Here is a 27,870-nt window from a genome sequence, read left to right on the forward strand (position 1 = left end):
CAGATCTAGCAATACATAGCAAAAACTAGCATATTTTTGTTGCTGGTACCAGCATGAATTTTGACGTGGGAAGAGCCATGATGGCGCGGGAAAAGACCGTTCGCCTTCAAATTAGATGAGCAGGTTTCAAATCCCAGGGATGGCTGGTGGATACGGATTCCGCATCCGGTTTGCATCAACCACTGTGCAATATCCTCAGCGGGATAAATATCCTAAGCGGTAGACGCATCAAGGGTTAGTGTCCCCAGTGATATGTTTTCGTGGTTTTCCTCCCCATGTAACACAAATGCGGGTAAGTTCCATCAAAAAGTCCTCGACGAAGACACATTTCTCCCAACACATGGTTCAGGAGTTCCCTTGTCTTCTGGATTGGGTTCAAAATAACAAGGATTCGGAGTTAAAGTGGGACTAAACATATGAAAAGTTTAAAATTGAAATACCTATGAATGAAAGATTTTTAAATGCAAGTGCCTCTTAAGTGGATTGCCTTATAAAATTTATTCTTATTTGGTTGAAATTATCTAAAGTTATTTGCATTGAAAAATGTATAAATGGAATGCATTGATTGAAATAAAATAGTTAAAATTAATATTTAATTATATTTACAAAGTTTATCTCGAAGTTGATGGTTGACTGTTAGCAATTTTTCTTAAATTTGAAAGAAATAATGAAAATTTTACTTCTATTTACTTTTTTTTGTTGAAATATTTAAATAAAACTTTCACTTAATAATTAAAATGAAGCATAATTATGAAAATTGCTCAAGGAAAATAAGAAAAAATTAAAACACTGAAATCTCAATTAAGTAATAATACTATTTCATAATTTTTGTAAAGTGTATTTTACAGATACTTTGAAGTATGAAAATATTGAAGTTATTTCAGTTAAAATTCAGGTTCGGTTAAAATAAATATTAGTTAAAAAAAAAAATATTGAACAATTTTATATCATATTCTAAATTTTTAATCTTGTTTTATAATCACTTAATCCTTTTTTCTTAACTATGAACGAATGGAGTTTTAGTAATAAATAAAAATAAATATTATTTCTGCATTTTGACAAGTTTTTTTTAATAATTAATCCCCTAATTAGTAAATTTTGAAGTCTGAAAAATACTATTTATTAATATACTCTAAAAAAAACTATTTAAAAAACTGTTCAAAGAAATAAAAATCTATTTACATATTTATTTCGCCAATCTTCCTTTTTCCAAACTAAGAAAATTGTACTACTCATGAAGTGAAATTTTGAAAGTTGCACCTACTAATTTTATTAAGAAATTACGAAGTTTATTAAGAATTTATTAACATATTATGACATATCTTGATTTTCACAATCAGAATATAAGTCAGTGAATAAGAATTAATCTAAAATAATACAGCGTGAAGTAAAATTAATATTTGACCCATGCACACACATGCACTAACCCCTTTACCCTACCCAGCCACTCCCTTTCAGCGATTGGTGTCAAACACGATGCGAGGATGAAAACTACATGTAACCATACACGTTCAAAAGAGTATCAATAATTCAATTCCTCACTCATTTGCGTTTATTACCTTGTATTTTGTGTTATTAGATATTCTCACGTATGTCATGCACAAAATCTGTTAAGAACCGAGATTGTTTCGTAGCAACAGCGCAGTATTTGATCATGAGGTATATCGAGTGAAAATCGAGTTATTTATCAGAAATTCTCATGAAAATATGTTTTATATTTTTAAACAGGTCCTTTTGTGGGTATATTAGGTGAACGATATGGGGCTCGGAATGTGACATTTGTTGGTGGACTGATAGCAGCGATTGGAATTGCCCTGTGCGTGGTCGCTCCAAATATTATCTGGCTGACTGTATTTTGGGGCGGAATACATGGCAAGTAATGAAAATGTTTAACTACTATATTTTTTAGAGCTATCTACTCAAATCTTTATTTTTTTTCAACTCAACTTTTTACTGCCTTATAGTTAGTATTTCCTAATGCTATTCTTCTGAAAATTAAAGATATTTATTTATTATGGCACACCGTTAAACTTTGATATATCTCTCCAGTTTAAGTTCCAACACTTCCAAAAGTGGCAAACAACTATGCTCTTACCAACAAAAGGGTTGCACCACTATTAAAAAAATGGTTTTAGTAGGAAAGATTTATTTAATCAGTCATTACTTGCAACTTATATTTTCATCAAAAGTATTTAACAAATGATGATTGTTAAAATTAAAATTAAGTTCTCCTGAAATTAACCTTTAATCGTAGTTAACCTAACCTTTAACATTCGACATATATCTCCAGTTTGTGTCCCAATACTAACAAAAGCACCAAATTACTATGCTCTTATCAATAGCATGAAATAGTTGTATTACATTATAAAAAATTCCAAATCAAATTATGGTAAAAAATAATTTGATCCGGAGTATTTATCAGAGCACAAAAATTGATTTAACAAAAAGTTACAAAAAATGGTTTGATTTGAAAAAAGTGATCTTGTCATTTTTCTCCAGATGTAACTAACGTTTTTAATAAAAGTATTTAATAAATGGTGATTGTTGAACTAAAAATTATTTTCTGTCGTTATCTTGAAATTGTTAGCATATAACGTATCTTTCCAGTTTAGGTACTAAATCTTTCAAAATCACCGAATACTTATGATCTTACCAATAGTGTTCCATAATCACCACACTTAATACATATACATTATTGTATATATATATAAGTCACGGCGAAGGACCGAAATCGGTGGTTGTTGACTTTCGCCGGTGAATGTCGACAGACACCAAATACGTCGGTGAAAGATCGAATATTTCATTACATTCTTGTACATTCGGATCCTCACCGGTGTATGTCGACAATCACAGATATGCTTTGGTGAATGTCCGAAATATTTATTACATTCGATTTGATATGAATTTATTCGTGGATATAATTACATTTATTCGATATTTTAACCCTACACTGATGTTTTTTTAAGGTTAAGTGCCACTGCTCGGTATACATTTGCCCGGTATACCCTACACTGATGTTTTTTTCAGGTTAAGTGCCACTGCCCGGTATACATTTGCCCGGTATACCCTACACTGATGTTTTTTAAGGTCAAATGCCATTGCCCGGTATACCCTACACTGATGTTTCTTCTAATCTATCGTCAGTAAGCATTAAAATATAGAATAAATATAAATATATCAAATAAATATAATAATATTAACGAATAAATTAATATAAAATTGGATATAACAAATATTTCGGACATTCACCAAAGCGACTATGTGATTATTGACATTCACCGGTGAGAGTCAGAAATAAGGGTATTTAGCAAATATTTCGGACATACACCAAGCGACTACGGGAATGTTGACATTCACCGGTGAATGGCGACATTCTCCAGATTTCGGTGTTTCACCGTAACACACACACACACACATACATACATATATATATATATATATATATATATATATATATATATATATATATATATATATATATATATATATAGGAACGTAATCCTATTGTACCCCCGGTTTAAATTAACTCTATGAACTTAATTAACTTCATTAACTTAAATTAACTTCATCCCCTATTCAAGTTCTTTAAATGTCTCCTCGATATTAATTTTACATTATGGCTATGAAAGTAAGCCATCATCCCCTATTCATGTTCTTCAAATATCCACTCATTGTCATTTCAAATGAAAAAATAAAAATTAATAACGATAACGGAATTAACCAAAGCAAAAGAGGAGTTAAAATGATTTAAAAGCCGCTAATTCGTCGTCGAATTTCTTGACAGGTAATAAGTTTTGTCTGTAAAAAACGTGTTAAATAGCATCTAAGAAAAAAACATACCGAAAATCTTTATTTGTCTTGCACTTGAGTCGATTTGAATAACATTATAGAAGCTTATAGGCTGGTCCAATGTCTCTCTCGTTGCAGGTATTGGTTTTGCTTTAGCCAACACTCTCTACCGAGTGACCGTAAATCAGTACTTCAAGAAGTATCGTGCCACTGCTTCTGGCATCGCATTATCGGGAGCCAGTTTTGGCAGTCTCGGCTTCCCTTTCTTAATAGATTTCATCTTGAATAATTTCACTCTTCCTGGAACTTTTCTGATCCTAGCTGGTATAACTCTGCATGTTTTGCCATTCAGCCTTCTTTTGAAAACTCCATTCTGGATACAGTACCCCAAGAGGCATAAGAGATTAGGTAAGCTTAACTTTCAACACTGTGTTTTATAAATTACTCAGTAGAAGTAGTACCCATCTATAGAAACTGATTTTATCTGTTCTAATAAATGGAATCTAAAATGTTTAAATTATAGTGACGCATAATGGAGAATCAAATGCTACTCATTTTTTTTTCCAGTTGAAGCCCTCCAAAGGAAAAAGGAAAGGGAACGTCAACAGGAGTTGATAGATGTACAGGAAGATGAAAGAGAGATGACAAGTGAGATTAGTACGATCCCAGCGTCTTTTCTCTCCGACGTTCCACTTGAAACCGTACAATTTAAGTCTTTGAAAGATCCGCATCCACTGGATCTGAGAAAATTTAGAAGTTTTGGAAGCGGATTGTCACAACACTTGGATAACCAGGATCCTGGTGATGGTGAAAGCGAAGAGCAAAGTAGGCTTAAAGAATTAGAACTGATTTTATCTATTCTAATAAGTAGAATCTAAAATGTTTAAATTATAGTGACACATAATGGAGAATCAAATGTTACTCATTTTTTTTCCAGTTGAAGCCCTTCAAAGGAAAAAAGAAGAGGAACGTCAACAGGAGTTGATAGATGTACCAGAAGATGAAACAGAGATGACAAGTGAGATCAGTACGATCCCAGCGTCTTTTCTCTCCGACGTTCCACTTGAACCCGTACAACTTAAGTCTTTGAAAGATCCACTGGATCTGAGAAAATTTTCAAGTTTTGGAAGCGGATTGTCACGACACTTGGATAACCAGGATCCTGGTGGTGGCGAAAGCGAAGAGCAAAGTAGGCTCAAAGAACTGGAAGAAACTCTGGACTTGTTTCATCAAGCGCCTGATTCAGATGACGTAAGAGAAAATATTTAAGTTTATTTTTTGAAAATCAGCAGAGAATTAATACATTTTACGGTACTTACAGGCTGGGGCTTCTCTTCTAATAAATTAATGATTTTATTCTCATATTTCAAAACATTTCTAACTTCTTTGCAATCGTTTTCTCGTCTTCCATTGCTTGTTTATGAGTGCATATCTAAACAAATTGACTTTATTCGAAATCTAAGAGGAAACATTGAGATGTTTAAGGTTGTTTTTGAAAAGTTGCGTCGTCCCGATGAAACGATGCTATTTTGCGAATGATATGCTATTTTTCATAACTGCTATAAGTTTGCAACACTTACTCACGACTGTTTGGTCAGGTTTAGCCTATTTATAGCCAATGCTCTCTATGCTTATTCTGAAAATAGTGTAAAACGTCGGTATGGAGAAAAGCCCCAATTTTCTGAAAATAAAAAGTGTTTTTAGTTAAAATGTCTAATATTTAAAAGTTTACTCTCCTATTCCGCATTATTAAATAGCTCATAAAAATTTGCAAAAACTGAGAATGAAGGAATGGTTTTGAGAATTGGCGATTTTTAAAAAGGTTTAATGAATTTAAAATATTTAAGTTGTTTGTCTGTTCTAAGGCCCAGATAATTCTTCGAAACAAGATGGTACATGTAGTTTAAAATTATAGCTTTATTTCAAATGAGTTGCACTTGAAATGTAACTTTCTTTTTTATTTTCCTTGGCGAAAGAGTTTCGAAAAAGCCATGTTAAAATAAAAAGGAAAAATAAGTGGGGAAGATTATCAGCCAAAAGTAATAAAAAAGTATAGAAAGAATTTTTTTAAACTTATTTTTTGTGACAAGGTTCTCAAGAGTTTTTTAAATTTATAACAGTGGTAACAGAGTTATGGTGCTATTATAGGATAAAATTAACATTAGCCATTGGCCTAAAGGAGACTAAATACAAAAAAATGGCGATTAAAAGTTTTTTTTATCAATAGCCACCATTTTCACCGAAAATGATTTCAAACGCGTGGATTTAACTTCTCGTATTTTCTATTACATGCGAAAGTTGTAATATTCAGATTATTTTATGCTGGTTCAAAATTTCAGGGGGACTGAATTTAGTTATCAAACGTTTCCTTCAAACTAAATCCAGTTTATTATTGTTATTTAACTCATTATTATTATCCATTGTTGAATCCATCCATTGTTGAGCAGCATAGAAAAGTTTTATAAAAAAAATAATTTTTCCTGTAGCTACCATATTTTTCTTTATGATTTCTACGAGGAAAAATGTACTACTCTAATATTTCTACTCTAATGCCTCAACTCTAGACAGTTTTAAAGCGGAAAAATTCCCCTCACAAATGAGCGTGTTTCCTTAATTAACTTCTATAAAATCGTGTTTCTTCTATATGAATCCTTTATGTATAGAAGTATCTATCAAATCATTGACTGTTGGAAAAGTCTTAAACTCACTGTCGGGAATGCATTCCAATCAATAGGTTTGAAGTCGCTTCTATTGTATCTTGAAATATATTTGCAGCAGAACCTTGTAGACTCAAATTCAAATAAGTAATAAAGTAAGTCAAGTGGACAGTCTTACTGTCTCCGAATCTAACAAAATTAAAGTGATACAGGCAACAATTGTGACTAGCTTAAATTTGCTGTCAAAAATTTCCTCCTTGCCTTAACAGGGATTAACTACAAAGTATTTTATTCCTTAGAAAGCTTCTATAAAATCGTGTTTCTTCTATATGAATCCTTTATGTATAGAAGTATCTATCAAATCATTGACTGTTGGAAAAGTCTTAAACTCACTGTCGGGAATGCATTCCAATCAATAGGTTTGAAGTCGCTTCTATTGTATCTTGAAATATATTTGCAGCAGAACCTTGTAGACTCAAATTCAAATAAGTAATAAAGTAAGTCAAGTGGACAGTCTTACTGTCTCCGAATCTAACAAAATTAAAGTGATACAGGCAACAATTGTGACTAGCTTAAATTTGCTGTCAAAAATTTCCTCCTTGCCTTAACAGGGATTAACTACAAAGTATTTTATTCCTTAGAAAGCTTCTATAAAATCGTGTTTCTTCTATATGAATCCTTTATGTATAGAAGTATCTATCAAATCATTGACTGTTGGAAAAGTCTTAAACTCACTGTCGGGAATGCATTCCAATCAATAGGTTTGAAGTCGCTTCTATTGTATCTTGAAATATATTTGCAGCAGAACCTTGTAGACTCAAATTCAAATAAGTAATAAAGTAAGTCAAGTGGACAGTCTTACTGTCTCCGAATCTAACAAAATTAAAGTGATACAGGCAACAATTGAGACTAGCTTAAATTTGCTGTCAAAAATTTCCTCCTTGCCTTAACAGGGATTAACTACAAAGTATTTTATTCCTTAGAAAGCTTCTATAAAATCGTGTTTCTTCTATATGAATCCTTTATGTATAGAAGTATCTATCAAATCATTGACTGTTGGAAAAGTCTTAAACTCACTGTCGGGAATGCATTCCAATCAATAGGTTTGAAGTCGCTTCTATTGTATCTTGAAATATATTTGCAGCAGAACCTTGTAGACTCAAATTCAAATAAGTAATAAAGTAAGTCAAGTGGACAGTCTTACTGTCTCCGAATCTAACAAAATTAAAGTGATACAGGCAACAATTGTGACTAGCTTAAATTTGCTGTCAAAAATTTCCTCCTTGCCTTAACAGGGATTAACTACAAAGTATTTTATTCCTTAGAAAGCTTCTATAAAATCGTGTTTCTTCTATATGAATCCTTTATGTATAGAAGTATCTATCAAATCATTGACTGTTGGAAAAGTCTTAAACTCACTGTCGGGAATGCATTCCAATCAATAGGTTTGAAGTCGCTTCTATTGTATCTTGAAATATATTTGCAGCAGAACCTTGTAGACTCAAATTCAAATAAGTAATAAAGTAAGTCAAGTGGACAGTCTTACTGTCTCCGAATCTAACAAAATTAAAGTGATACAGGCAACAATTGAGACTAGCTTAAATTTGCTGTCAAAAATTTCCTCCTTGCCTTAACAGGGATTAACTACAAAGTATTTTATTCCTTAGAAAGCTTCTATAAAATCGTGTTTCTTCTATATGAATCCTTTATGTATAGAAGTATCTATCAAATCATTGACTGTTGGAAAAGTCTTAAACTCACTGTCGGGAATGCATTCCAATCAATAGGTTTGAAGTCGCTTCTATTGTATCTTGAAATATATTTGCAGCAGAACCTTGTAGACTCAAATTCAAATAAGTAATAAAGTAAGTCAAGTGGACAGTCTTACTGTCTCCGAATCTAACAAAATTAAAGTGATACAGGCAACAATTGTGACTAGCTTAAATTTGCTGTCAAAAATTTCCTCCTTGCCTTAACAGGGATTAACTACAAAGTATTTTATTCCTTAGAAAGCTTCTATAAAATCGTGTTTCTTCTATATGAATCCTTTATGTATAGAAGTATCTATCAAATCATTGACTGTTGGAAAAGAATTAAACTCACTGTCGGGAATGCATTCCAAACACAATAGGTTTGAAATCGCTTCTATTGTATCTTGAAATATATTTGCAGAAGAACCTTGTAGACTCAAATTCAAAGAATAATAATAAGTCAAGTGGGCAGCCTTTCAGTTTCTGAACCTAACAGAATAAAAGGACTATAGATACAATATCCGATAAACAATTTGTGACAAGCTTAAATTTGCCGACAAAAAACGAAACAAAAATTTCCACGTTGGCTTAACATGGATTAACAACAAGACATTTTACTCGGCGAAATCTTAAAATTATAGTTGTGCATTCTTCAAGCACAAATTGAGTATTTATTAATATTAAAAGACAAAAAATATTTTAATCACCTAAGACTTTTATTAGATAATTTATTTATATAAAAGCGAAAAGTTGGAAAAATGTAATGTTAATGACAAGGGTTGACGTACCACAATTAAAGACCTCTTTATTAGATGAATCAAGGATTAGAATCTAAATTATGTAAGTATAGAACTATCAAAACACATCAAAATGAAAGAAAAGGGGATGTTTCAAATTCTGAATGAGTATATTTTCTTCCTCAGGGCAGCTCTTCGACCTCTTCAACTGATCATCAACAAGGCGAAATTAATTCTTCCCAATCAAGTGGCAAAACTGTGCTAACTTTAGCAACTGGTATTAAAACTGTTTTCATGCTTTATAAGTATCCAATGTACGTTGTGATATGCATAGGAACCACACAGTTCCAACTTGTTCTAACTATAGTGATAGCAGTTCTAGTGGATTATGGAGTGGATAAAGGTATACCGGAATTCAACGGAAAGTATCTGATAAATTCTATGGCCATTGGAGATTTGATAGGTGAGAGAATTTTCATTGCGTATTATGTACCGTGTATTGTTTGCCATGTTTTGTATACATTTTGTATACGTTTTGTTTACCATTCAGGTAATGATTTGCAAACAGCTGAACTAATAATTTCGAGTCAACTTAATTGGCAGAGTATAAGAAGTCTGAAAAATGCAAATTGGTTGTTAAGCAGGTCTATTTTATAACCGCCGTTGAACAGCCGACCCAATTTATGGGTTTACGACCACTAATGTTCAACTACGTAACCTTGTAATTTTGAACCCAATGCACAAGACAAGGGAACTACTAGATCAAGTATTGGGAGAAGTTTGCCTTCGTGGAGGAATTATTGAGGGAACTAACCAGCATTTGCGTTACATGGAGAGGAAAACCGCGAGAACCTCTCATAGTTAGCCTGATGGCAAGGGGACTCTAACTCATGATCCGTCTACCACTGAGGACATCAGCACTGTGGTCGGTGCTATCCGGATGGAGAATTCACATCGACTGGGATTCGAACCCGGTTCACCTCATTGGAAGACAAACACTATATCCCCTGAGCCATCACGGTTCCCCCAGTGGTATTGATTTGTATGGGAAATTAGAGGACTTTGTGACCCCGTCAGATCTAACGTGCATAAGTCAGCATTTTAATGCATGGGAATTCATCGGCCAATCGAACTCCCATTCTCACAAACACGAGTCTAATGCCCTACCGGCCAGGCTATACCGATTCTCACAGGTCTATCAATAGAAATTAAATCCACAGAGGAATAAAAAACATAAAAGACATTAGCAAAATAATCGTTCTCTTTAACGCTGATATTAATGCGTCGCTTTAAAATTTAATGATTCTTTCATTTACATTTTGGTTAAAATGAAAACAATATTTTTGTCCGGAAAAATTGTTTAAATTTATTTTGAATCATTAATAAAGCGTTTTTTTTTTCGTTTTTTTTAATACAAATTTTTTTGTTTTAACAAACAAAACATAATATTTTTATCAGTTTAACTTAAAAAGTCTCTTTCAAACAAAAGAGGAATTCTACTTCCTTTAACTTATGGAGATAACTTATGAAGAGCTTTAGTTGAGTCTACAAATTTCAGAAAATTACTCCTGAATTTACCTTGTTTATTGATATTACGATATCAAATTTAACATTTTCTTAAATTACGTAATTTAAAATGTATAATTTAGACTTTAAAGGAAAGTGGTTTAAAAATTTATAACGACAAAAATTCAAATAATTTACTTCAGGATTTCAGTTTGTGATTGCTCAATTTAGTCAGTAATTCAGTTAAAGATTCCATAGTGATTTAGTGATTGTGAGTCAGTGATTCCCTGAGTGATTTATTCATAGAATTGGCAGTTTGTTAATTCAATTACTGATTTATAGATTTAGTTAATGATCAACTGAGTAAACTTAGGATTTAAATATACAATCCCAAGAAACTGAAGCAGTAAAATAATACTTGATTAAGAACTTCATTAGCTTTAAAAATATATAAAATGGAAATAACAGTCGACATGTTTCAAGCACTCAAAAATTGACGCCCAATTTCAAGACTGGCTAGATGTGAATGAAAAGGGGAAAAAATTGAAATAAATTCGCATAGTTTCCAAGGAAAAATGGAAAAATTAAGGTGTGAAAAAAAAATTAGAGAAGCCACTGTTGCGGAGAGGGGTAAACCAGGAAATTCAGGATTTCAAATCACTATTGTTTTTTCTCATTCACGTCTGGCAAGTCTTGAAAATGGGCGTCTATTTTTGACCGTTTGAAACATGTCGACTGTTATTTCCATTTTGTATATTTTTAAAGTGAACGAACTTTTTAATAAAGTAATAAGCTTATGATTTACTGATTCATTTTTGTCTGATTAGTGATTCAGATAGTGATTAAAATGGATACATATTTATTGTTTTAATTGGTGAGTAATTAGGTATGGGGGATTGTTAGTGAAAAAGCTATCTAGTTTTTTAATTAGAGAGGTTATTATATAGATTAGACATTTATATAGATTAGACATTTATATAGATCCATTATATAAAGAGACAGCTGTCTAAATTATTGTTCTTTACTTTCAAAAAATTTCTTTTGAAGTCTACTTTTAAAATGATATTAACATATTTGCTACTTTAACTACAACACATCTCAAGCAGAAAACAGGGCCAACAACAACTGTTTTACCTAAGCGACAGCCCATAGAGGGCCAAGGCCTACTGTGTCCATCTCAGTTTTCTTGACCTTGGGCTCTAGTCCCGCAGTGGACTGATCATTAAGACACGGTTCCCAGCAGATCACCGAAGTCAAGCATCACTGGCTGCGATCAGTGTGCGGGTGGGTGACCACTTGGATCAGCCTGCGTAGGGATCGAGGGTGTGCGGTATTGGTCCTTGTTAAACTGTTCTACCGTAAAGTGCTCGACTTCGCGTGCAGGTCGTCGGCTACCGAAGCGGGGGTGCCATCCCCTCCGCAGAGGATCAAAATTGTGATGGTATGTCTTCGGATTATCCTCAGGGATGTTTCCCAGACCGTTGCCAATAGCCCATTGTGCAGCTCTAGTGCGACGTAAATGAACAACAACAACGACGACCTTGGGCTCTAGGGTGCAGGAGCAGATGTTCCGGTCAGGTGGTCAGCCGAACGCGGAACCCCCACTGTTTAGTTCCCAAGCATGCTTGGTAATCATTTATCGACCCACTGAAGGGATGAAAGCCTGAGTCAACCTTGCCTGGTCCGAGGATCGAACCAGGGACCTGTGGCACGACAGCGCTAAGCGCTTCCGCTCAGCCACCGGGCGTCAACTGTTTTACCTACTGCTCATAAAAAACTCATATGAAACATGTATTAGTATATAAAGATGGATGGATAAATGTAGTTTTATAGATAATAGTATGGGTTAATATAGTTATATATGGATGTTCAGTATGCACTTCATAGTTATGTTTTGTTTTCTTTATTTTAGGGCGTCTATGTTTTGGTTGGGTGACTGACAATAAATATCTTCCCAAGCAAACTTTCATGATGGCAGTCCACATTTTTGAAGGAGTATTTTTGATACTGTTTCCTTTGGCCAATTCTTTCGCCTTTTACGTGACAATTTTGTTCTTTTTCGGAATGATGCAAGGAAGTAGTATGATTTTGTTCTCTGTTTTGTTGTATAAATACTTACCCGAAGACAAACAAATGATAGCCATTGGTGGAGCTGGTTTAATCGCTGGTTTAGTCACTCTCACCACACCACTAATAATAGGTAATTATACCAAGTGTGTATATTAGTATTTATAAGCTGGCAGTCTCGCAAGTGGAAAGTCTAATTTCAAGCTGCATTCTTTTTCACATTGAAACACAAATTTTCCCAAATTATTGGTCAGCGTAACAGTATGAAAGGAAGAAAAGTAATCTGAAATTTGTTCATGCGCACAATAATCAGGAAATTGAGATCAAGAACACACTGTGTAAAACTGATATAGTTTTACAAGAATAGTTAAATAAACGGGCAAATTCTTTGACAAGGCAGCAAAATGTTTGAGTGACGTTAAATCAGAATGTCATTTACTAACGAATTTTATTAATGGAGTTATTTTGACAGCACCTATCACTGAAACTTTTTATCATTTGATGATAGTCTGGAAAACACGCGAAAACCATGACACCATAATATTACCTAAATTAGAGTGCAGTAAACAAGTCGTGAACCATACGTTATAAAATATTAATGTAAATTTAACTGATGTGTTTGTTTCCAATTTCAAATGTAGATAGATACAGTATACTCTCGATACTTCAAAATTGAAGGGACGCTAAAAAAATTTCGAGATAAAAATTCAGAACTAGAAAAAATTTATAATATGTTCTAAAAAAAGGAAATTATATATTCTAAGATTACTCTAAAAAGTAGAGTCATAAGAATAACTAATAATAAATATGTATGTAATAATAGTTGACTATTAGTCTAAATATGATAATTCATAATTTTATTTTTAAAAATAAGACAAAAATAATTATGCATTAAATAGAAAATTATTGTTTTACAATAAATTTAGATTGTCATATATATATATATATATATATATATATATATATATATATATATATATATATATATATATATATATATATATATATATATATATATATATATATATATATATATATATATATAAAGTTCAAAAATAAAGATAAAACAAAGGAAAATTACAGACATATGAAAAAAAGGGGGGGAAAGAAAAATAATAATAATTAAAAATAACAAACAACTGGGGGGAAAAAAAGGGATAAAATTTTTTAAAAAAGCTGGAAAATAAAAAAGATGTAATCTTTTTATCAGCCCACACGATTATATCCGCAAAAAAGAGTGCTTTCTGATATTGTATCAATATAGCCAAAGCAAAATATATTAATACAATAGTGTAAGGAGCACTCAAAAAAATTGTTTACAAAAAGTACAACAAATAAAATAGAACACAATAAGTAAAAATAACGGGTAAAAACAGAAAATAAAATAAAAGAAAAAGAAAAAACAGAATGAAACAAAATCTATGAAGCGAGTAGCGAATTCAAATGTACTTACATGAGCGGGAAATTTTTCAAGAATGATTTTAAAAAATATAACTGTTTTAATATAGCTGTAATAATATAGCCGTTTACTTGCAGCTTATGCGCAATAAATGAAACTTATTGTTTTTCTTAATTTTCTTCGTGTTTTTTTGTACATATTTATTTTACTATAAATATATATATATATATATATATATATATATATATATATATATATATATATATATCCTGAAAACCCCACCCCATATTGCATATTTGTCCAGCGGAAACTTCGTATTTGGTATAATCAGAATATGAAGAATAAGAAGAACTTCAAGATCAATTTTGTGAACAAAACTTTATTTGAACTTATCCTTATTTACGTTATAAAGAGAGAAAACCATGAAATCTCACATGTTTAGCCCGATGGAAAGGAGACTTTATCCTATAAGGATATTTTACTTCAGCAACAAATGAATTTCGTTCTAAAATTTATATATTCAAAGGAGATGCAGTTACATAAACAGTAAATTATTCTGATCTTTTTGTCCTACCTGGTAATGATAAAGAACCTTTTGGAAAATAAAGCTTTCCTTGAATTTCTGCTAATTGATATTGCTTACTATTTTAACAACTATTTTAACATCTACCCAGTACTACTATATGCAAAACTATTTTAACATCTACCCAACCAAATTAAATCCTTGTCATGAGCTTGAAAAAGTAGAATGAGGAGCACATTACGAATGATAACGTATTAAAATAAAATTCTAAGAACAAATTCTAATGCTTTTTTACTCTCTTTTTATAGGTCATTATAGAGATTACTTGGGGTCTTACGATCAAATGTTTCATCTTCTTGGAGGGCTTACTTTGGTTACTGGAATACTGTATGAAGTAGTGCCTATGATTATGAAATGTTATGATAAAAAAATAACAATAGTGGTTAATGAAACTTAGTGACATCTGGAGCATGAATTTGAGAAAAAACAATGTGACGTGATTGTTTTAGCATAAATAATGGTGGCAAAAATTGTAAACAAATAATGAACAAAAATTGTTCCTCTTTCAGATTTAAGAAAGTGAAAAAGACTTATCATTCCAATTTTTACATATTTGGTTGCAGTTCAACAGTGAAAAATTCTTAAAAATGACGCTTAAATATTTTAAACCAATCTATCTACTCATTTATTGTCATATTGATATACTTTTCCCTTGTGATGTATTTCACATTTGATAATTAGACTACATATATTTTGCTGGTCAAAATATTTTCTTCGTTGCTTCAAGAATTTGTACAATTTCTAAACATGCTAAGATTTTATGATAATCATAATATATAAAGATTATACATGTTTGGCTATTAGCATACCGTGTTTGTCTCAATTTCGAACATTAACTAGCAAAAATGTTTTTTTTAACCTCCAAATATGCTGAATATGATCATTTTAATTTTATAACATTATAAGGCTATTGAAACATTTTTTACTTTTTGTATGTTTTAACGAGATAAAAATTATTCCATTAAAAAAATTTTTAATTTCGCAACTCTACTTCTGAAAGCTTAACAAATAAAATTTTAAAACTTGCTAACTATCAATCAGTAACTTTATATAAACAATTTTAGCCACGACTGCAACAAAAATAAAAGAAACAAAGTTTGTTATACACCTTTTTTTGATGTGGTTGTTCTGCTTTTGCATCGCAGATATGTTATGTTTGACATACTTTTTTATTTCTTCCTCCCTTAAATATTAATTCTCGACTTCAAATGTGCTCCTTCATGGACAGGGACTCTAAAAATAAACATTAAGTGTGGTGATTAAGGAATACCATGTATAATACTGAAAAACCGATTTTCCACAAAAAAAAAAAAAAAAAAAAAAAAAAAAAAAAAATATGGATAACGTCACTCCATTATTCAATTATTTTAGTGTTGTTGATCGTAGGCTCTGTTTTTGTAGAAATCAAATTTGTCATAAAAACGAATGCCGCATTAAAAAAAGAAAAGAAAATCTAATGAAGGGTCAATTATCAATATCTTAAAATCACAATATCTTTATCAATATCTTTAATCTTTAACACATGAAACTTATATCCATGTATAAAATAAACTTGTCAACTTGTTAGTTCATTTCAGAGTATAATACTTTTGCGGATTTCGGAGGAAGATAAAAATGTGAAGAAACAGCGGGGATCACTTGCATCAATATTTTGCCACTCTTTTTACGGCCCCTCGAATCGAAGAATTGCTCTTTAGTCATAAAATTCTAATATTTAATGGGAAAAATAACAAAAAAAAACACTTATTTTTCTTTTTTTACTTGATAAAAAGTTAAAAACCATAACTAGTAAATAAGGATGAATGAATTTTTATTTTTCATAAGTCCCACTAGATGGCGAACAAACTTGTCCCAGGCTTACTTTTAATAATTTTATGGAAAGCCAATGAGAATTAAAATTTTTGTCACGTGGCTCACTTTTTATCCATCTAAGTTGCAAGCTAAAATTATTGTAAAACAAGTGTTTTAATATGGTTATAATAGCCTTTCTTTTGTTTGTTGTTGTATGAGTAACTTTTTCTTGCTTGTCTTCTGAAATTGACAATTAATGCTCCATATTTTCCCATTCTTGTAAGTAATGATTATAAATTGATAATATTAACATTCTTTACATAATTTTCCTTCAAAAAGGGTGTTCCTCATATTCACTTTCCTCATATATATTGTTGTTTTAAATTGCAATAACCCTTTAAATGCATAATCAGTGTCACTTTTGTCCTAACAATACTTTTGAAAAATAATAGAATTTAGCATATAATTAGGTAAATAGGAAGCAACTTTAATTCGAACTTTTTAAACTGACTAAATTCTCAAGCTTTATAATTTTTTTAAAGCAACTAAAAAAGATCACTACTTTAGAGACAGACTAGTTTGATTTTTTTTTTTTTTTTTTTTAAGGTTTCAATATATGATTGAAAATCACAAGGTTTGCATTTCTTCTGGCTGCTTTTTCATGTCAAAACATTTGTTATTTTTTTGTTTTCTCTTTTGAAATAAATAAGAATTTTGTTGATAATTTAAATAGGGGGCCATCCACTAATGTCACGCCTAAAAGGGGATCAGAAACTGTAAGGAGGAAAGAGGTATCAAGAAGTGGGACAACACAGAGTTCGATTAAAATAAAATAATTTAAATTCATTAATTATTTTAATATTTTTTCATCAAATTAATGTAATGGCATTCCATTGTTACGCTCATAAATCTCATTAAAACATCAAAATTTAATTGCACCTCCTTATACATATGTATTACAGCTTAAAACTGCTCTATTTTCTTACAATAATACTTCCCAAAAGATTGTAATAGCTCAAAAAACATAACATAATTAGTGATCGTAATTTTCGCCCATAATTTGAGACATTCTTTTAAATATAGTTTCTGGAAGGAAGCTTATGCACAAATTATAACATTGTTTGAATTTCTAAAATTTAATTTTATTTATTTATTTCAGTTTTCTAGATTAAAGTTGTTAAAATGGTTATAATTTTTTTTAAATCTATCAGCAAAAAGAACTTGCAATCATAATATGATAATTTGAAGCAAAATATAGTGCAAATAGGTGTTTTATTCTTTAAATACTCTGCAAAAAGTTTAGATACTGTTAAGACTCACTTAATACAAGTAATGAGTATTTAACAATTAAAGAGTATTTTGTTTAGTAGGCTGTTATAGATATATATTAGAGTAATTTTGAAAATTTAGAAAAGCAATTATTTTAGATTTCCAAAGGACATTTTTGACTAAGATACAAGAACTTTTTACTTAAAGTGAATGTATTTTAGCATTTTAAAAGAAATAAAATTTGTTGTTCAAAGTTTTTGCGACTCTGTTAACTAGGTAATCTTACTTTAATATTCTATTGATAAGTAATGTCTTGTCTTATTACTTTTAACTATCTCGGTCTTTTGTCCTGTTCAGTCAAAAGACAAATTTCCAAAAAATACTTTTGTTTATTATGTTTTAAATTATATTAAATAAAAATCATATTTTATATTTTAACCTAAAAATATATGTTTGCGTATAGCATGATATTATTTTGAGAGAATTATTCGTAGATATATATATAGCCATAGAACATGTGAATAAAACTACTAAATTTGCCATGTTTAGTTTTTGATATACATTTATATGAAAGAACAATTTATTAATTCTTCAGCTTAGTTAAAATTAAGTAAACCTGAAAATCCTTGAAAAATGCCAAGAAAGCTGTGTGGTAGTCACGGAACTGACATCACGTAGATCCTGGGTTTGAATCCTGGACGAGGCGCATGGATGTTCTTTCATTCTCTGTACTATCTGTCCTTACTGTGGGAGCAACGTTGCCCCACCTAATATGGTGCCTCTGAAAGAGTAGCCAACAAATGTGCCCTACTGATACTTAAATGATGAGTGTCAACCCTGTGAGCATTGGGGGTAGGAAAAAAAAACATTATTTTCTTTTGATTGTATTTGCTATTTCCTAATGGAAAGTTTTTTCCCTACACTGGAAGATTTTCAAGTGTTCATTTTTGTTCGGTATATGATATGTACACAACCTAAAGTCAACAAAAAATCTTCAGTGTGTTTAAATAATCAAAAACTTCTTGAGCTTATATTATGTATGAAATGCTGTATCAAAGTTGGGGTAAGAAGAAAGTATCTGTCATAAAACCTAACCCTTTTCTGACTTAAAATTGATTTACTATTATCAGCACACCAGTTGAAATCAATGATGTATAGCGGCTTCAATTTAACTTATTTAAGGAGTTATTTTTAGATGTGGTTTGGATTTAGCACCATTTGCTTATATCTTGTAATTTTCTGAAAAGTTTTTGAGGCAGTTGAAGTTGTTAAAAATATAGCAGTCGGGAACATTTCTGATTATTTCCTAGACTTCAATAAAGTTTCCATGAGTTCTGCATTAATAAAAAAAATTAAATTTTTTTTCAAATTATTTCTTATAATTTAAATTAAATTTTTCCAGCATAAATGGGTAAAAGAAGACTTTTTTTGCATTTAAAGTCTCTTTTCTTTCTTTTTAGATTAGAATCAAGAATCAATGAATATTCTGATGCATTCAACATAATCTAACAACAAAACTTGTGAAGTTACACATGTAAACCAACTTCATCGAATTCAGTTGGGAAGAATATAAATTAATCATTTATCATACCTTTATTTCATTACTTCAATATTAACTTTATAACTGATGCATGGTCTCAAAAGAGTTCCCTATGAACTAAAGCAATATTTCAAAACTTATCTGTATCATATATGATAAATTTTTGACTTCTAGAAATCTGGAGTGAAATGTAATGAACTCGATTAAACAAATCATTTGAGACTTAATATCTTAAGAACCCAAAATGAAGATACTTTAATTATAATTTAGTTTAGGAGAATTCTATCTTTCATATTAATCTGGAAATGAAGTTTTAAACCTGAATCAACTTTCTCCTAGGGCACCTGAAGAAATTATTTGAACTTTATATGCATTTGAAATTTTAGACTATATTTTTACAAAGATATTCATTAAAATCCTAGAAGTTTTTATTTTATATTTGTGAAAAATTTGAATTTTATTTTTCATCATATTCAACTAATTGGTGTTTTCATAAATGAGACTGGATATGCTCAAAACAAAACAGAAATAAAAAACAGAATCACCGATATGTCCGTAGATTTAACAAATGTATCAAATTCTCTTGCGCATAATAAAAGGCCTTATTCCTGCCAAATATGTAATAAAACTTTTACTCAAAAGGGGCACCTAAAGCAACATACTCTAACTATTCATGCTAAAGTGAAACCTTTTTCTTGTGACGTATGTAATAAGAGTTTTGCGCGTAAAGACAATTTAGCCGTTCACCGTTTTGTTCATACAAATGATAAACCATTCTCCTGTAATATATGTGCACGAATCTTTTCACAAAAAAGTGCTCTAATTAAGCACTGTCTTATTCATTCCAAAGGTAAACCTTACTCGTGTAGTTTGTGTGGTAAAACATTTACTCGAATTGGAAGTTTAAAGGATCATGCTTTTATTCATACCAATGAAAAGCTTTTCTCCTGTGATGTTTGTCATAAGAGTTTTACACAAGAAAGATATATGAAAGAGCATTATGCCATTCACACTAACGAAAAGTCTTATTTTTGTATGTATTGTGATAAAAGTTTTATCCGAAGAGCAGACTTGAAAAAACATTGTATTGTTCACACGGGGGAGAGACCTTATTCCTGTAGCATATGTAATAAGAAGTTCTCTCAAAGAAGTTCCGTAAATACTCATGCCCTTGTTCATTCAAAGGAAACTCCTTTTTCGTGTAATTTGTGTAATAAGCAATTTACACAAAGAAGTAATTTAAAAAGACATCTGCGTGTTCAGCATTCTGGTGAAGAAAGTCCTCCAACTTGTGTATCTGAAAAAGTTGATTTGGTTACTGACGATAATGCTGATATGTAATAATAAATTCTCTCAGGGAAGTTCTTTAAATACTCATGTTCTTGTTCATTGAAAAGAAATGCCTATTTCGTGTAATTTGTGTAATAAACAACTCAGAAAGACATCTGGATGTTCAACATTCTGGTTGAGGAAGTCCTCTAACTTGTAGTAGTGTGTCTGAAAAAGTTGCTTTGGTTATTGATGATGCTCTTGGTGATCAAAAGAAGTTTATATACCCTCCTTGCTAACTAATAAAAAAATGTTTTTTTTTTTTTTTTTTTGTTAGCAGAAGGGAGAAACCTTATTCTTGTAGCATATGTATTAAGAAGTTCCATCAATACTTGTGCCCTGTTCATTCAAAAGAATCGCCTTTTTCATGAAAAATTTTACGCCAAGAAACAATTTAAAATGACATCCAATTGTTCAACATTCTGATTAAGAAAGTGATCCATCTTGTAGTAGTGTATCTAAAAAAATTGTTTCAGTTACTGGAGATGCTCTTGATGATAAAAAAAAATATTAATATACTTTGATAATAACTCTGAATAAAAAAAGTTAAAGAAAAGAAACATATAATTTGTGTTTTGTGTAGCAAAATGTTTTAGCAGAAAAGTTGTTATTTGAAAGGAAATATCTTAGTCACCCTACATATAAATATTTGCATATATTTAATCAAAAAGGTTGCTATTTAAAAAAGAAACATCTTAGTCACTCCACATATGAGTATTTTCAAATATTTATGCAAAAAGACTACCATTTAAAAGGAACCATCTTAGCCATCCCACATATGAATATTTGAAATGTATGCGGTATAATTTTCATTAAGCAATTTATTTATTTTTTCAGATTTGTGTACTTTAATAAAGTTTAGCATATTTCTTTCACTGCAAAGAAGAAAAAAAACTGTTATTTATGAGAGAAAAAAAAAGAACACTATTTTTCCCTGTGCACAAGAAAAATTATTTTATTAAAACTGACTTATTTATGAAATAACTCCTTTTATAATGTGTAGATTACAATAAATGTTACAGATCACTTCATAGGTGTTGCTATTTACTGTCCTAAAAAAGGTTTTTTCTATTTATTAATTTACTTTTTTTATTATTGTGTCTTGCGCATTTTCTCATTCGATTCTGAATTTATTTTCCCGGCAATCTGAATTCTGAGGAAGAAATCTTTACATTTGATTTTTATTAAATTATACTTTTTCAATTTGCGATTATAAATATTTTGCTGGAGTTAATTTTAGATTTAAGAAATTATTTTTAATGAAATGGCTCATGTCATTTTATACCAATACATTCTAAGTTACGCAAAAGATAAAAAATTTATTACAAATTCCTTAGTGTAAATATGAAATATATTAAAAAATTTCTTGTTTGTAAATCAAATCTTTTTATGTGTGTACAGAGAATCATTTGTTTAAAAAAAATTTTAATTTCAACCTTTTGAACAGGTTTAGAAAAGAAATTAATTTAGTATTATTTTAGTTAAAGTCCTATTTTGATTGTAGGATTTTTTATATATTAGTATTTATCATTACTTTGACATGATAAAAGTATCCGTAGGTTTTAAATGAAGTTACTTTTACCAAGAAAAACAAAAATTAATTAGTTTTAAACTTTAAATTATTTCCAAACATTTTATTTTTTTAGAACACTTTGAGATATGTTCAATTTATATGAGATGAAATGATAGAAAACGTTGATGTTTTACTTTTTATTTGTTTTCATGCTTATTAAAGCTATACTAAGTATTCTGTTATGATCGTTTGCTCTATATATATATCTATATATTTTAGAATCATTACCAAAGCTGAAGTCATAAAACTCAGTACATTAGTGGTTACCATTTAATATTTATCTGTGAAAGAACAATTAAAATCATCTAAAACCAGTTTATTTGAGGGTAAAGCTAAAAGCGGTTTCTGTTCTAGTCTCATTTGGCAAATAAACTAGTTTTAGATTATTTTTAATAAATTAATTGCTTTTCGCGTACTTTAGGAATGATTAGTCATAGCTTGAAAACATTTTTCTTACCTCTTAACTTGAGTCTCCTTATGCGCTAACTGTTTTTAATTCAATTTCTAACAAGGATTCTGAAAATATGCATCACGACTTCCACTGAGGTCTAATTATTATTCATAATAATTCTTTGGTTAGTCTAGCAATTCATTGCATTATAATTCATTTATGATTTTTATCCAGAATTCAAACAAGACAGCGCTCCTCAAACTTTGCCTGGTATAAACTCTGATAACATAGGGTCTTTCCCGAAACCCCCTGTGATTTTTAAAATCCTTATTAAAAATAAAAATAAAAAAAATCTATACGCATTGGGGGAATCGCAAATTCATTGTTGAAATCTATACATGCAAATTAATATTTAAGTGAAGAATAAACAGAAATGCTTTCGAAATCTATCAAATCACTGTAATAAAAGGCTGGTGTAATAAACATCAAAACAGGTTTAATTGGAGATCAAAACTTGAAATTTCTAAGAATTGTTTTTCAACTATTCTCTGATTTCTCATACAATCAAACCTGTTTTATCTATTACATGCACCTTCATGTTCTGTGATTTGTCCAATTTCGATTACGTATATGTTTTTTCCTCAATAAATATTAATTTGAGACCCCCAAATCTATGTATATATTTTTTTCCCTTAAGAGAATTCTGAGAAGAATAAGAATTCTAAAACTACATATTTACGGAAACACTTTATATATTATCTATACTTTGCTTGTTTTTTTAAATGACCTTTTGTGCTACTTTGAATGTCAGAAGATTTTATTTAGGCTACTATTATTAAATTTTTGAGGATATTATTTAGACTACTATTTTTAAGCTTGAAGGGCTACTAATTCAACTATTTTTGAAAGCTAACTTTAGTGAAAATTTTGCTGTAATTTAGCACATTTTTAATTAGAGGCAAATTCTTTGATGTCAAGGAGAGATGTTTGACCTAGATGTTACTATTTTTAAATATGAGATTTATGATATAAATTTATTTGTACCTATATGGGTTTTAATATCAGATCCGGATCTTCCATTAGGCGAACTCAGGCAACTGCCTGAGTGTGCCAGTGAAAAAAAGGCAGAAAATTCAAATTTATGATTTACTTAATGTTTTTTTTAATGATTTTGTAAATTTCTTTTCAAAGGTTACAATAAACTCATATTTTTGTGTCAAATCCCCTTACAGGGTTTATTTTTGCGTAAAAATATATGATCTTTGCATTTATTTAGACGCATCGAAAATGGCTATCTGGAACCAGATAAATATTTATCCATTTTCACCTTTAACTATTATAAAGAGTTTTAAAGAATCTTTTCCTCTTATTTCTTTGATTAAATTCTCTTTCTTAATTCATTATTTAGACTAATGAATCTCATTCACATAATTAAAAAATTCAAAGTTATGTTTAAAAAATGCAGATGTTAACAATTTGCCCTTAAGAAAGTGTGAGAACTCGTTAAGTCCGCCGACCTTATTTGTAGACCGATTGCAGTCAATAATGTTTTCCTTTTGGCACGTGTCTTGAGAGATCGGGAAACATAAAAGTTGAAGCACGTCGAAATCAGCGTGATTTCATGTTCTCTCTGCAGCGAAAAGTGATAAAATAAAAATATTTATTTGTTATCCAATTTTTCCGCGTAGTTAAATAGGCTATAAATTATTTACATCGCAGATGAGTTTTGTAGCCATCAGAAATATTTTTGTCTCATTCATCATTTGTCCTACGTTTCATCGGAAATTTCACAAGTCCTACGGGCTTTTTCGTTCAGCAAATACGCTTGGTCATTTTGTCCCCCCATGAATTCTTCAGTCAGGCATTTTTGTTTTGATGGATGGTTTTGCAGGCTGCAATTCACTCATATCTGAAATCTGTGGCGCTTTTTATTCTTTCTACTACTGCATTTTACTATCCTGGACCTCGCGTTTTAATATTCTGGCCCGCTTATAATAATGCAGTCTTGAACCACTAGGCATTAATGCAAATATGGGGTAAAAAGAAGATATATATATCAGGGATGAGATTTTTTAGCTGTTTTTCACTTTTAGTCTCTCGAATTTCAGTCTTTTTATGAAAAACTCCAATTCTCTAAAAGTTTCGGGTCTTTTTTTTTTTTTGTAAATATTCTGTTTTTTTTTTTAAAAAAAATGCAGTCGTTTAAATAAAGTAATTATATTTATTTTCAAAGATAACAAGAAAATTCTAACTACTTCGTAGCTGCTAACCCTTCCGCATTTTTACTCATTTCAGCTATTTTCTCCGCTTTTACAGGCAGAAAATAAGATCTTCTGTAATTTTACCCGCCAGACAGATAGTAGTTCAGATGTCGCTGCTTCCTATTCACGCGATCTAAAAATTATGCATCATGCTTTGTATTTTCGCCTTTTTTTAATTTGATATAGAGTTTCATGTTTACGTGATTTAAAAGCCACATTTCGGGATTCATATTCTCTCATTTTAAAATCAAATGTTGCAATACTCATTCACGCAATTTTAAAATCAAGCATGTGATTCATATTCATACAATTTTAAAATTAATCATTGGGATTTATAATCACGTGGTTTAAAAATCCCACTTTTTTGTCAAATTTTTGGATATCATAGCTTTTACATATTCATGCCTGACTGCCGAAGAGAAATCTAACCATTGTGCCGTATGCAATAAGAGTTCGGCAACACTGTATTAACTTACACCTATAAGAAACACCTATATTAACTTACCGCGAGTATTCTAAAAATATGTTTTAAAGTTGAATATTAATAAACAACCTGTATATTTATTTGTTAATGTAGCTTATTTTATTTCTTTTCAGGTCATAACAAGATTCCCAATTTACTCAAGAGGGAAACTTATTCTTACGTCATTTATAATAACAATTTGTTTACAAATGAATAAATTGGAAGGAACTTCTAAAGATAAGCCTTATACGTGTGAAATATGTTACAACAGTTTTGCACAAATAAGTACATTAAATTCCCACAGACATGTTCATACTGGGGAAAAACCTTATACTTGTGAAATATGTGGCAGGAGTTTTGCACAAATAAGTACATTAACTTCCCACAGACTTATTCATACTGGGGGAAAACCTTATTCGTGTGAAATATGTAATAAGAGTTTTGCACAAATAAGTACATTAACTTCCCACAGATACGTTCATACCGGGAAAAAACCTTATTCTTGTGAAATGTGTAATAAAAGTTTTGCACAATTAAGTACATTAACTGCCCACAGACTTGTTCATACTGGGGAAAAACCTTTTTCTTGTGAAATATGTAATAAGAGTTTTACACGGAAAGGTGCATTAACTTATCACAGACGGATTCACTGTGATGAAAAACATCTTTCTTGTGAATTATGTAAAAAGAAATTTACACGAAAAAGTTATTTAATGTCTCACAGATGCGTTTATTTTGCCGAAAAATCATTTACTTGTCGGATGTGTAGCAAAAGTTTTACGAGTAAAAGTTTATTAATTTCTCACAGATGCATTCATTTTGACTCTGTGGAAAAACATTTTTCTTGTGAATTATGTAGCAAAAGGTTTTTACTAAAGTCTAGCTTAATTAGACATTTGTCTACTCATACTGGAGAAAGACCTTTTTCTTGTGATATATGTAGTAAAAGATTTATACAAAAGTATTGCTTAATTAGACATTTGTCTGTTCATACTGGAGAAAAACCTTATACTTGTGTCTTATGTAAAAAGAGTTTTGCTCAAAACTCTGCATTAATTTCTCACAGCTTTGTTCATACTGAAGAAAGACCTTATTCTTGTGAAATATGTAATAAGAGCTTTAAACAAAAGTTCAGATTGATTCGTCATAAACGTGTTCATATTTAAGAAAAGTCTTCTTTTTTTTTTTTGTTAAATATGTAGTAAAGGGTTTATACAGAAGTCTAACTTAATTATACATTTGTCTATTGATACTGGAAAAAAAACTTGTGAAATATGTATGCATTTTACATAAATCTAACTTAATTAGACATTTGCATGTTCATAATGGAGAAAAACTTTAAAGGTGTGACTCATGCAAATAGAGTGTAGCACAATAATCTCTGAATAATTCCTCACAGCTTTGTTCATTCTGAAGAAGAAAAAAAGTATTCTTGTACCATTGTTACAATTTGTACACCAAAATGTGCATTAAATTCTCTTAAACTTAACCTCTTATTTGCATTTTTTTATTTCATTTTAACAAAGATTCTAAAAATGTGTATGAGGAGTGCAAGAAAGTGAAAACTCTTCATGCGTTGATGAATTGTGGAAAATATTGTGGTGTTTACGCTAAAAGTCAAACTCCGGTTCAGCATGTCACAATATTGACAGCTTAGCACTCTCAGCTGAATTACTTACCCTGCTGAAAAATGTAAGTGACTTCATAATGTGTTCACAATCGTACTCTTTCAGCGTTGGAGTGAATGTTGAGTAGGTCAGTAACCTGGCATTGTAGTTGAGTTGTGTTCATTGTCAAATGAACTGTGAGGAACCTTGATGTCTAAGGGTATAAAACATTCGCCTCCCAACGAGATGAACCAGGTTCGAGTCCAAGCGGTGGGTGAAAGATACGACCATCGACCATAGTGTTGTTGTAAAATATCCTCAGTGTTGAATCTCTTCCTGGTTAGATCATGGGTTAGAATCCCTTTGCCGTTTTTTTAACCGTGGGACGTTTTCGTAGTCTAATATTGAACGTAATTCAACATTATCAGTAAAATCAGAATTTTATTTTCTACCTGATTTTTTTAAAAGGAATGACTTTGCTTGGATGGCAACTTTTTTAAAAGGTCTTCTGATGTTATACTGTTGTTGTTGTTACTTTACGTCGCACTAGAGCTGCACAATGGGCTATTGGCGACGGTCTGGGAAACATCCCGGAGGACGATCCGAAGACATGCCATCACAATTTTGATCCTCTGCGGAAGGGATGGCACCCCCGCTTCAGTAGCCCGACGACCTGCGCGCGAAGTCGAGCACTTTACGGTAGAACAGTTTAACGAGGACCAATACCGCACACCCTCGGTCCCTACGCAGACTGATCCAAGTGGTCACCCACCCGCACACTGACCGTAGCCAGTGATGCTTGACTTCGGTGATCTGCTGGGAACCGTGTCTTAACGATCAGTCCACTGCGGGACGATGTTATACTGAAGATAATTACCTGCGTGAAATTCAAGCTGGAATTAATAAATAAAATTAAAAATCAATAACTTAAATGTTTCTACATTTTTAAAATCTGAAATTATTTAATAAAAAATTATAATTCAGCATTTTATAACATAAAACGGGGATTTTAGAACATAGAAATAAATCATCGGGAAAAAAATTTGAAATATTCTTTAAAACTATCATGGTTAAAATAAATGAAAGAATAAAATCATTTTGTATTTATAAAGCATCGTATATGAATAAGCAATATCAGGTATACATGACGCATTTTT

At 30.8% G+C, this 27,870-nt stretch overlaps 3 protein-coding genes across 4 annotated transcripts in view; all 3 read left to right on the plus strand.

The window, feature by feature from the left end:
- LOC107453254 (uncharacterized) overlaps nt 1-15,295 on the plus strand; it is a 28,332-nt gene extending 13,037 nt beyond the window's left edge. Inside the window, exons 2-8 of one of the 2 annotated variants that reach the window (XM_087166184.1) lie at nt 1,729-1,876; nt 3,928-4,197; nt 4,357-4,614; nt 4,727-5,040; nt 9,121-9,397; nt 12,353-12,640; nt 14,738-15,295. In XM_087166184.1, coding sequence (XP_087022310.1) covers nt 1,870-1,876; nt 3,928-4,197; nt 4,357-4,614; nt 4,727-5,040; nt 9,121-9,397; nt 12,353-12,640; nt 14,738-14,886 — 1,563 coding nt within the window. In that variant the 5' untranslated portion in view covers nt 1,729-1,869 and the 3' untranslated portion in view covers nt 14,887-15,295. The remainder of the gene's footprint in view (nt 1-1,728; nt 1,877-3,927; nt 4,198-4,356; nt 4,615-4,726; nt 5,041-9,120; nt 9,398-12,352; nt 12,641-14,737) is intronic. The other variant, XM_087166179.1, reaches the window with a different exon arrangement.
- Nucleotides 15,296-16,438: 1,143 nt separating this feature from the next.
- On the plus strand, nt 16,439-26,595 carry LOC107453234 (uncharacterized). Its single transcript, XM_043045960.2, has 2 exons — nt 16,439-16,559; nt 25,241-26,595. The coding sequence occupies exon 2, from the start codon at nt 25,316-25,318 to the stop codon at nt 26,270-26,272; it is 957 nt and encodes a 318-aa protein (XP_042901894.1). The 5' UTR covers nt 16,439-16,559; nt 25,241-25,315; the 3' UTR covers nt 26,273-26,595.
- LOC139424800 (uncharacterized) overlaps nt 19,495-27,870 on the plus strand; it is a 32,880-nt gene continuing 24,504 nt past the window's right edge. The window contains exon 1 of the mRNA XM_087156719.1: nt 19,495-20,426. Coding sequence (XP_087012845.1) covers nt 19,639-20,426 — 788 coding nt within the window. The 5' untranslated portion in view covers nt 19,495-19,638. The remainder of the gene's footprint in view (nt 20,427-27,870) is intronic.

Source organism: Parasteatoda tepidariorum, chromosome 1 (assembly GCF_982258835.1).
Source record: "Parasteatoda tepidariorum strain Cologne lab strain chromosome 1, Ptep-v5.0, whole genome shotgun sequence".
Lineage (NCBI taxonomy): Eukaryota > Metazoa > Arthropoda > Arachnida > Araneae > Theridiidae > Parasteatoda > Parasteatoda tepidariorum.

Bases quoted from the DNA above. Each gene is read 5' to 3' on its own strand.
- LOC107453234 (XM_043045960.2), top strand. From the start codon at position 25,316: ATGAATAAATTGGAAGGAACTTCTAAAGATAAGCCTTATACGTGTGAA.